The sequence below is a fragment of the Leptonotus elevatus genome, chromosome 20, assembly GCF_054856555.1.
Source record: "Leptonotus elevatus isolate MCC_2025b chromosome 20, RoL_Lele_1.0, whole genome shotgun sequence".
In the NCBI taxonomy this organism is placed as follows: Eukaryota; Metazoa; Chordata; class Actinopteri; order Syngnathiformes; family Syngnathidae; genus Leptonotus; species Leptonotus elevatus.
In genome coordinates, this window is record NC_141258.1 from 10,013,540 (window position 1) to 10,025,708 (window position 12,169).

General features: G+C 38.3%; 1 protein-coding gene across 1 annotated transcript; it reads right to left on the reverse strand.

The window, feature by feature from the left end:
* Positions 1–145: 145 nt before the first annotated feature.
* Positions 146–11,489, reverse strand: csnk1e (casein kinase 1, epsilon). Its single transcript, XM_086064717.1, has 11 exons — positions 11,166–11,489; positions 9,001–9,098; positions 8,811–8,921; positions 7,159–7,307; positions 5,018–5,246; positions 4,747–4,917; positions 3,402–3,550; positions 3,130–3,328; positions 2,369–2,514; positions 2,209–2,275; positions 146–371 (listed from the first exon to the last, which is right to left on the reverse strand). The coding sequence occupies exons 2-10, from the start codon at positions 9,074–9,076 to the stop codon at positions 2,243–2,245; spliced, it is 1,263 nt and encodes a 420-aa protein (XP_085920843.1). The 5' UTR covers positions 9,077–9,098; positions 11,166–11,489; the 3' UTR covers positions 146–371; positions 2,209–2,242.
* Between the last annotated feature and the right edge of the window lie 680 nt (positions 11,490–12,169).

A 12,169-nucleotide genomic window follows, 5' to 3' on the forward strand; every position in this document is an offset into this window, starting at 1 on the left:
CTCCTTAACATTAGCATTAGATTGTAGTTTATTACAGTTGTAAACCACAAAAACCTGAAAGTTTGTGCCTCTGAGTCTATGGGACACGTAATTGGTTAATGTCACCCCCCCCCCCCCCCCCCCCCCCCCCCCCCCAACTGCACCCTATAAACAGTAGAAGGCCAGTATTATTGTATACGTGGTTTTTTTTTTCTCCTGGCCCACCGGCTTCCATCATTGAAGCGTTACTTCCGCTTCTTCTGGTCACCAGTGTTCACACGTGGACACCCCTCATCTCCCCGTTTACGCGCCATCCGCTTCCTGCTCCTCCGTTCACTCATGCTTTCATGTATGCTTTCAAAAAGCGAGGGGTAGTTGTTTCCCTCCAGTCGCTAGATAATGATGGAGAAAATAGATACATAAAAAAAAATTATGAGATTCTCTTTTCATGTCTTTAGCACTCATCATTGGTCACAATCAGCAAAGAAAGGTAATGATAACAGTGAAAAAGTACTATACAGTAATAGTATATTTATCATTATAATAAATAATAAAAAAGATCCAAAAGTTGAAACAGTTTTATAATTTATTACAACAATATTCATGCATTGAAACATAAAACGGACATTAGAAAAAAAGACAAATTAAACAGTTTGGGGTTGATTTTAAAAGTAACTAAGTTAGATTACAAGTTACTTTTAGTTACATTCAGCAGATGCCACCGGCTCCGCTTAACATAAAATTGACAACCGGTTTTGCCAATACTAACAGGCGTGTTTAAGAGTAGCTTCATTTTTATTTTAAAAACAAAATAAAGACAACTTTTTTTGACTTGACTATAAGTAATTATTTAAAAAACAAACAAATATTTTTTAAGGAAGTCTGTTTTGGTCTGACATTTAACAGTTAATATTGTCATGGCAAAATGGCAAAACATAACATTTATAATGCGCATTGCTTTTAACTCATTCACTCTCAGCCATTTTTCACTGAAGCAACCCCTTTCGCTCCCGGTTGTTTTACTGGATTTTGACTGATTTTGCAAGGCCCACACAATATTGTGTTCTATTGCTATAAAAACATGGAACCTACCAAAAGAAAGATTAGAAAAAAAATTATATTTGTATCGGTTTCAGTTTTGCAGCTATTAGCATTAGAATATAGCTAAGTTTCATCATTCACAAATGTGTTTAAAACTGTGGGTAAATTAGCTTTTTTTCAAGATGGCCCTGGTTGATCTCTTATACTCTGCTGCCACCTGCTGGCCATTTGCGTAATAACTATCATTTCTTCAACTGTTCTTTTAAGTTCAAAGGCTGCATCAAAGCCTTCTGTATGCTCTAGTGTAAAAAACAAACAAACGTATGAACACTTAAACATTTACAATAGAACATATTTACACGTTTTGGGGAGCAAATTAGATAAATATAATGATTACATTGGGGACCTTATAGAGTCACACAACCTTGCGGGTATTTGTCTTTAAGATTGAATGTGCTACAATCCATGTTTGTTTGTTTAAATTCGATGTACTGGTAATGTTAGATAACACTTTTTCAACAGCACAATGTGCAACGTACCTTAATATTTTCTTTAACGGACACACACTAAAAATAGCGACTGGTATTCCAGCTTGTTATTAGTAGGAATGTTCGATACCACTTATTTTGAGACCAATACCGATAAATGATACTCAAAACTTCAGTGCTCACCAATACCGATACCATTAGTACTTATGATACATAAAATTTCCAAAAAGACAGATATATTTTTTAAAAGACCTATATCAAATTATAGCAAATTTCCTTAAAATTGCTTGAAATTAAGGGCAATTATATTGTTTGAATTTGCTCATAAAAGTCATTTTGCATAGAGCACACAATAAAATGAATTAAAAAAATAGTCTAAATAAGATGAAACAAATAATACTGTGGCCAGGGGAAAAAAAGTCCCAATCAAAATATGTAGTTGTACAACTAATTTTTAAGAAATACAGTGCAAAGAATTCAATTCGATAAAAATAGTGATTAAAGTAATTTAGTAATGTCTACCATGTTAACAATTCCTCAAGCTGGTTAGTGTGTGATGTTTAATTACATCTTGTTTTGAAATCCATGCTTTTAATTTGGAAGGCTGCTCTGTATTTCCGTTTCCTGTTTCACGTTAACAAGGCAATCAAGCGCGCAGCAAACGTAAGCGAGGCAATTAAACACGGCTTCTTTTTCTTACCTGCCTCTGACCAGCAGGCCGGTCAGGAAAAAAATCACTTTGCCAAATGTTCAAACGGCACACTGACCTGAATGAACATGGAGGCGAACAAAATAGAGGTACGTAAGTTACAATGGAAGAAAATGATGTGTGAATGCCAGGCTTACGTGACTCATCCTACCTGCGATGCAGTGATGCGTGATTGGTCGAGGCGCGTGGAAAGGTCGCCGGAGGACAGGTTGGCCGGGGCGCCGCGATGCAGCCTCATGGCCACTTTGCGCTCTCGCTCCACCCGTTCTGCTCGGCCCACCTGAGGCGAGCGATTACCTGTACACAAACGTCTTTAATTAACTCATTCACTGCCATTGAAGGCTATAGATGTCAAAAATTCATGAGAACTATTTCTATTAGTTTAACATTTTTCCCCACATTTTAATCGCCTGACGCCCCTAATTTTTTAATAATCTTCTCTTCTTCTTTTTTTTTTTAAAGTAATTTTAATTATTTTATTTTTTAATAATCTTGTATTTTTTTAAGAAAAGATTATTAAAAAAATTAGGGGCGTCAGGCGATTATTTAAAAAAAATCATAATTAATCGCATGGCTTCACTAGTTAACTGACAATTAATCACAGGTTTTATATCTGTTTTAAATGTACAATAAAAAAAAATCTAGGTGGGAAAAAATGTTAAACTAATAATTGTTCAAATGAATTTTTGACGTCTATAGCCGTTAATGGCAGTGAATCAGTTAATAATAATAATAACTAGATAAAGTGCAATTTCTATAGAAATTGCCTGGGAATGCTGAAACTCCGAATGCACATGTTTGTGAAGTAGAATAAAAATCACAATAACATATGTGGGAATGCTTCAGCATTCTCACAATAACAAAAAGAGGACAACTTTCCGCCCACATAACCACGCCCGCCATTGTCCTAACCTGACGGCTGGACGCCGCGTGTGACCACTTTGGACTGAATGACATCTGGCTCGTTCTTGACCCGAATGGCGGCTGAAGGTTTCGGACCAGACGGCAAAGCTCGACCTCCAGCGACTCTTTGGCCTTCTCCCGCACGGTCCTCTGCGTCTTTTTCCTCCTTACGTTCTTTGTCCGCGTCTTCTGCCGTCCTGCCGGCCCCCTGAAACCGCAGCAGCTTTCAACAAACATCGTCCAAGTTTGTAAAGGAAGGCTGAGGAAAATGTCACACTCACAAATTTGAGCATGCTCCAGTCAAAGACGTAGTCGTAAGAGAAGCCCTGTCTGTGGAAAAGGTTCCTGAAGAGCTGCCTCAGGTACGAATAGTCCGGCTTGTCGTCGAAGCGCAGGGAGCGGCACAGGTTCAGGTAGGTGGAGAACACGGCTGGGACACGGAGAGAGATTTTACACCATGTCGAAGCCAGAAATGAGCATTGGCGAGAAATCATTTTCCAAAGGAACATTCAGTATTGATAGATAATCTCTCGGGCTCATTCCCACAAATGAGCCATTTAGAGGCTTTTAGAATAAGCCTGAAGTGATGTTGATATTTTTGAGCACAACAAATTAAGCAGGAAAAATGCCTCCTTTAAGTCCCCCGGCTTGACTTGGTTGTTATTGCAATTTATAAAGGGAGTTTATTCAAATCCCCGCAATCTCTCTTAGGGGTCAAAAACCTTTACTGTCAAAAGAGCCATTTTAGGCCAAATAAATGCGATAATAAAAAAATGCCATGAAGTCCAATGTACGCAGGGCCCAAGAGCTAATTAGAGCTACCTTTTATCTTCCATTTTGGGATTTGTATATCTTTTTTGGGCAAATTTTCATACATTTTTAGACTTTTCCACCTTTTTGTCACATTTCTGACTTTTGTTGTTGTTGCAATTTTACGGAAATATTAGGCTAATTATCTTTGGACATTTTATGGCACAAAAAATGTGTCTGGAGTCGCAAAATATTTGAACAATGCGATGAAGTCTAATGTAGCGAGGGCCCAAAAGCTAATTAGAGCTACCTTTTATTTTCCGTTTTTGCATTTTTATTTATTTTTGGCAATTTTTCATAAATTTTTAGACTTTTCCACCTTTTTGTCACATTTCTGACTTTTTTTTTTTCAATTTTACGGAAATATTAGGGTAAATGGCTTTGGACATTTTATGGCCACTTATTGAAATTTTTTCTGCCTTTTTTGCTATCATTTTTTTTGTTGACATTTTTGGCAGTTTTGTGGACATTGTATGGTAATTTTTGGGATTTCCTATTTTGTTTTTGGACAGTTTATGTTTGCTTTTTGAACATTTTCTTTCCTGCCTTTTTGGCAACTTCATGGACATTTTATGGTAATTTTCTACTTTTCTTCTTCCTTTTTGGAAATTTTATGGTAATTTCTGACAAATAAAAAATTTGAACTGACATTTTTTAAATATTATTCTTTTTAAAAAAATCATTAATTTATTTAAATAATATTTGATCTAAAACAATTAAAATATAAATAAATATTAATTTCTAAAAAAAAAAGATCCACAGGGAGCCACATGTGGCTCCAGAGTCACAGGTTGCAGACCCTTGTGCTATACTCACAAGGGTAACCCTTGCACAGCACCTCGATGGGGGTGGACATTTTCTTCTCGCTGATGCGTTCATACTTCTGCCTCTTGGTGGCGGCCTTGAGCCCCTGCCAAGGCAGCGAGCCCAAGTTGAAGTACATGAGGACGTAGCCCAGCGACTCCAGGTCGTCTCGCCTCGATTGCTCTGCGGAAGAAGAATGGACACCGCGCCTGTAACACGTTTTGCTCTGACCAATCAAGCAAAGGATGAAAAAAATGATGACATCACTTTTAATTTGTCTCACCAATTCCCAGGTGGGTGTTGATGGAGGCGTATCGGGCGGTGCCGGTGAGGTTTTTGTTCTCTCTGTAGGGGATGTGCTGGTGCGTTCGGGCATCGCGGTATTTCTTAGCCAGGCCGAAGTCGATGATGTAGACGAGGTTGCCCTTCTTGCCGAGCCCCATCAGGAAGTTGTCGGGCTTCACGTCTCTGTGGATGAAGTTCTTCAAGTGGATGTATTCGATCCTGCTGATCTGGTGAAGACAAATGAAAGCTTTACATCCAGCCAGCCATTTTTGACAGCTTGTCCTCATTAAGGGTAGCAAGTATCCTGGGCTGGCCTAACCTGTATGCGGCCTTATGTGGGAAAAGTTTAACACAAAAAAGTTGATTTGTGAGATGTGAGAGTAAAAAGCAAACATATATCTTGGCTTTGTTTACTCTTTGGCGGGACAACAAACTGTGATCAAAACAATACCCGTCAACCTCATTGTTTTTCGCCCTTGACGGAGGTAATAAATCGTCAATTTTCTAAGGTGCTCAACTTAGACTGATTTGAACAAGCTATAATTCAGAAGCGTAAAGCAGTTGAGTCATTGGGATTGAGACAAAAGACAAAAAGAGGTCGTTAACTCATTCACTGCCATTGACGGCTATAGACGTCAAAAATTGATTTGAACTATTTCTATTAGATAAACTTTTTTCCCACTTTTGTTAGCAAGAGTATGAAAACCTAGAATTGTTTTTGTACATTTAGAACAGATGTAAAATTTGTGATTAATCGTAAGTTAACTAGTGAAGTCATGCGATTAATTACAATTAAAAATTGTAATCGCCTGACGCCCCTAAATTTTAATAATCTTTTCTTAAAAAAATAAATATATATATTTTTTTTTTATTAGTGGCAGCAGGCGATTATATTCGCATGACTTCACTAGTTAACTCCCGATTAATCACAAATTTTATATCTGTTCTAAATGTACAAAAAAATTCTAGGCTTTCATACTCATGTTAAAAAAAAAGGGATTTTAATTTTAATTTTAATAGAAATAATTACAATTTATTTTTGACGACTATTGCTGTCAATGGCAGTGAATGAGTTAAAAGAAGGTGAGACAACAGACAATGATTATCCTCCATCCATTCATTAACTGGCCAATCACAGCTGACGTTTTGGCTCGCAAACCCTAGACCTCTAAACTGTGAGCCAGACACGCTAACCACTAGTGCACCATGTTGCCCAGAAGGATTACAATTAGACTCTTTATTGCGTAAAATAAGTAAGAACACTCATAAAGCTCATACAATAGATGACTCCACTAAAAGATTAGAATTTTTTCCATTGTTGAGAATATTGAAGGGATGAGCCTTGTTTCAATAGCAGAAACATGCTTCGAGGCTTTAGATAAGGATTATTCCTAAGTCATTTTCGTCTGAATGATCCAGTTAGTTCCAGTCTAAAAATAGCTTCAGTCATTTTTATCAATTTCTGTGCAAGGCCGAGGTCGACTCAGGGGTATCCCATCAGCCGCAAGCTACGATAGAGGACTTCAAACTTTACTTACGTCACAATTAAGTGGATATCAACAGAGGGAAATAAAATGAGTTTTATATTAATAGAAATGTTTTAAAAAGATTCAAAGATCCATTGTGGGAGCAGCACCAAGAACATCGACAAATATTCTCTGGGACAGTGGTTCATCATATGATTCGTGATTATACGCCCAGTGCTCAAAGAAAGTGGTCGAAAGAATACGTGCAATAAGAATTCACATGAAAAACAGAATGTATGGTGTTCCGCAGGGTTCTATTCTGGGGCCCCTGCTTTTTTTTTCTTTTTTTTTTAAATTGTACACAGTAAATTCTGTAGAGTAAATTTTACTCTAAACAGAACCTAGTAAAGTTTTTTGAGTACATTTTACTAGTTGAATTAAAAAAAAAAAGCTACACAAGAATTGAGGAACAAACTCACCACATTCATCTTGGGAGACTGCCACTCCACCACTTGAGCTATGCTACTCCTACTGTTTGCTAATATCCAAAAGGAGACCAAAAACGTTTTTTTTCCAGATTCCAGGTGACATGAGCGATATATTAACACACAGTAGGAGCGGCACGATGACTCACATTTAAACTCCCTTATTATCAACATTTTTCAAAGCTCACCATTTGATCAGCCAGCAGCAGGACGGTTTTCAGGCTGAACTTGCGTGAGCAGAAGTTGAACAGGTCCTCCAGACTGGGGCCCAGCAGCTCCATGACCATCACGTTGTAGTCGCCCTCGGCTCCACACCACTTGATGGACGGGATACCCACTGCGAGGAGGGAGTGCTGACTTTTGAGGAGATGCATTTTAGACATTTTGTCTTCCCTCTACCACCACACATGCTTGACAGCATCTGAGCTAAATAGGTTTTTCTTGGTCTCATCAGACCGCAGGGCATGATTCCAGTAATCCCTATCTTTAGTCTGCTTGTCTTCAGTAAACAGGCTTTCCCGAACTAACTCAGGGGTCTGCAACCTGCGGCTCTGGAGCCACATGTGGCTCGTTAGTCCCTCTAGTGTGGCTCCCTGTGGATCTTAATGTTTTAATAGATTTTTTGTATTTTTTACATATAAATAAAATACTATTTATATGATTTAATTATTCAGATAAAAAAAAAGAATAATTCAATACTCAAAAAATTTGTAAGTTGTCACGAAGAGAGATGAAAGGCAGACAAAAAGAGTTCTTTAAAATTACCTAAAAATGTCAAAAAAAATTACCTTAATGTCCAAAAAGGAAGAAGAAAAGCAGAAAATCACCATAAAATGTCCATGAAATTGCCAAAAATTTAAATTTAATAAAAATGGTAGGTGGGGGGTGGTGGTAGAAAAGAAAACGTTTAAAAAGTAACCATAAAATATCTAAAAACAAAAGAAGAAAGGCAGAAAATGACAATAAAATGTCTTTGGGATTAAAAGTCACAAAATTTATTTTAATAAAGGCACAAAAATATGTTCAAGAAGTAAATATATGTCCAAGAACAAAAGAAGAAATCACCAAAAGTACCATAAAATGTCCACAAAATTGTAAAAAAAAATGTCAGAAGATTGATTTTTTAAAAAGCGGGGAAAAAATGTAAAAAAAAATTGCCATATAAAAAGTCCAAAAAGGGAACAAAAGAGGCAGAAAATGACCAAAATACATCCATAAAATTGCTAAAAATGTCAGAAATTTGACAGAATAGCAGGAAAAGGAAGACAAAAAGTAGAAGAAAATGAATCTCAACACACTGTTTCTTATCACAATGTTCAAATGTTTTGCGGCTCCGGACAGATTTTTTTGACATTTATTCGGCTTAAAATGGCTCTTTTGACAAAAAAAATTGCTGACCCCTGAACTAAATCGAGATTGATTGTAATCTAGAGATACACCGATATGCCTAGGATAACTTCAAAATAGCCGCTAAAAAACGGTTATAACCTAATATCCGCAAACTAGCCGTTAGCTCGCAAGCTAGTAGCCGCTAATTGCTGCTTATTGGCTGTTAGCACTGCACGAGCAACCAATCAGATGGTGCTGTGGGCGGGCTAATGCTGCAGCGAGTCAAAAGCCGCTGACTCATAACAGAGGAGAAAAGTGCCCATCGGAGCAAATATAACCGTTTTTAATATATCGGCCATCAAACCAAAAAAAGAGGCCGATGCCGATATTCATAAAATGCTGAATACCGACGCCGATTATCTGCCGGGCCGATTATCGCTCTATCCCTATTGTAAACACAACTTTGCTACTATCACACAGCAACCAAAACTTGACCGGCCTCCTGGCTCACCTCCTCCCTGCATCATCTTGTAGAATTTACTCTCAATGTGGAGCTGCGGATGTTTGGTCTTAACGCATTCCAGCTTGATGGCGACTTCCTCTCCTGTGGTGAGGTTGGAACCTAACGAGCAGCGACAACATCAAAAACTAAATGACAATCTTACAAGTGGAATCGGCCGCCGAGAGAGGGAAACTCTTACCGAGGTAAATGTCTCCAAAGGAGCCGCTCCCTATCTTCCTCCCGAGGCGGTACTTGTTTCCCACTCTCAACTCCATGGCTACTGACTGCTCCAACTCACTGAAACACACACACACACACACACACACACACATATACACTGCCATTCATCACTGGTGATCAGCAGAGAACGAGGACACACTGCAAGCTTTAAAGTCGATGCTAAGAGCCCCCGCGGGTGCCTTACAAATAACTCATTCACTGCCATTGACGGTTATAGACGTCAAAAATTCATTTAAACTATTTCTATTAGTTTAACATTTTTTTCCACTTCTATTAACTAGAGTATGAAAACCTATAATTTTTTTTATTGTACATTTAGAACAGATATCAAATTAGTGATGAATCGTGAGTTAACTCATGAAGTCATGCAATTAATTACGATTTCAATTGCCCGACGCTCCTAATTTTTAATTGTAATTAATCCCACGACTTCAATAGTTAACTCACGATTAATCATAAATTTGATCTGTTCTAAATGTACAATATTTTTTTCTAGGTTTTCATACTCTTGTTAACAAAAGTGGATTTTTTTTTAAACTAATAGAAATAGTTCAAATGAATTTTTGACGTCAATAGCCGTCAATGGCAGTGAATGAGATCAGGTAGAGCAGCAATGATACAGTAAAAAGGAAACTTTTATCCTCTTTTGAAAAGGAAGTTTATCCTGTCTTTCCGTCCTGCATCCTGATAGGACAATCACAAATAGTAGTTGCGTAACATGAAGGACAGCGATGTTGATATTTGAATGAGTCATTTAACCCCGAGTCAACATTTAAGCTAACACGTTTTTTGTTTTTGCTACACTGCACATACAGACAAGGACACAGACATACAGTCATTCAACAATGATGCTCAGCAGAGCGCGAGGACAAGCCACTAGCTTTATAGTCGATGCTAAAAGCCCCGAGGGCTCTTTTACAAACAATGTAAAAGCAGCGGAAATGTGACAAGGAAAGCTAACCAAAGGAAGTTGATCCAGTCTGTTGCATAACTATAAAGATGAAGAAGAGCAGTGATGATATTTGAACGAATCATGTTTATTCCCTCGGTAGGAGTGGATAGTAGCCTCCTCACGGTTCTGGAGGTTCAGGGTTCAAATCTCATCCGCACATTCTATAATTGTATGTTAAGAGTAGAAAGACAAAAGTGGAGAATGAGAGCGTAAATGCGCTCAAGGTTTGTAATTGAGTGCATTGTTTAGCGCTGTTGAACTGTCAACCAAGATAGCATTTAGCATTAGCTAAAATAATAACACCAGGTTGACTAGCAAGTAAATTTGTTCCTGGTGAAAATTCATTGTACATTTGATTTTCAGTGAAATTGTAGTGTCTTCATTTTTATTTTTTTTGAACATCTACGATTAAATCTCCTTAAATTATTATTGTTTCTTTTCAATGAGCCAGTCTCATTTTAGAGCAATCTTTATTATTTAACAAAGACTTCCCGGGTTGTTTTGGGCTGCTGAAGTATTGCCTTTAAAATACAACTTTCTTTTTCCCAAGGAAATCTTTGGCTTGTCTTCTGTCTCATTTGTGGCCCACTTTTTGAAGAAGCTAACTCTTGCTAGCTTACTTTTTCCTGTATCACGTAAGGCACCAGATTTTTAAAATTAGACTTCTTTCCCACTCTGATGATCAATTACACATTTTTTTTTTGTTTAGTCCCTCTGTGCAGTCCGGTACCAAATGGCCTGGGGCCCGCGACAGGTCCACCGCATGGTGGTTGGGGACCTCTGCTGTATTGGAAATTGATAGATGGACAAGTGTGACATTTCATATGACCTATGAGACAACATTTAAAGAGAACTTCAATTTTGTTGTTGTTTTTTTTTGGGAGTGGGGTTGTAAATCACTGCTGCACTGGACAGGCAGTCAATAATCAAAAACACACACACACACACACACACACACACTGCTGCTGCACATTGGCTCAGCCGCTTCTATCTAAACTGCCAGTTACACAACTGGCTAACAAGGTGTTGCAGCAAAAGCGCCGCAACGACAGCAGGGTATTATATTAATGCTGGAAGGGGGGTGGGGGGGATAGAAATAGTCCATAAAACCGTATTGAGGACACGACACATGACACCCTCCCATACACAGTAGAACGTATCGATGAGCTCACCGGTCGTCTGGGCCGATGCTTCGGTCTCACTCGGGGGCCGTGGACAACGACACACAATCGCGGCTCATCCTCCTCGCAAGATTCGGGGCTTCCTCCGAAGGTTCACACGCTGTCACGAAAATGTTGCCGTGTGGGGAGGGAAAGAACGCAGAACAGACACGAGTGTGTGTCCCCCCCCCACACCACACTTTCCTCCTCCTCCTCTTCCTTCTTCCTCACACACACACGCACACCCACCCACTTTACACCGACTGACTATGATGTCATCCGTTCGAGCATGAATGAAGCGCCGGGCACACTCAAATAAAACCTATGTTATGTTGTAGACATAATAAAGCCCTTAATACACTATAAAGCTATAATATAGTATCGTAAACGACGGGTCAGGACGTGGGTTTGATCATTTTGTTTGTCCTCTGAGACTGTGAAGGAGAATGAAACCAGAGTTGGTGAAATAAGTCAAACAGCAGCATCTAGAGGACAGTAATGGTATTGCTGGCGACCCCACCTGAGTTAGTACGGTAAACCGAGAAAACATTTACATAATTTATCAACTGTACACATCGCTGTTACTTTAGCTTTATTGAGCCAAGCAACATTTTCTCATTAGGAAAATAATCTAATTGTTTCCAACCCGTATTGTTTCCTTCCCAAAGAAAAAAAGAAAAAAACAACGAAACTTCCCAAGGGAAGGGTGTGGATTTTTGTCTGGTTTTAGCTCTTTTATGCATAAATGACACTGTTTGCATCAATTACAGCTGTTGACTCTAGTGGCCATTTATTTTGGCCAATTGAAATCCATTGACATCTACGTTCTTTAATCAATGGATTGAATTGTACCATTTGTGTAAAATGAGTTTCATTCCTGACACATAAAACTACGGAAGCGTATTGCATTCACTTGGGGAAAAAAAATCTCCGTTTTTTCTGAATAATAATTATTATTATTGGGCTTTGTGTGGTTTAAAAAAAAATAATTATGAATTATTTTCAACTTAACCCCC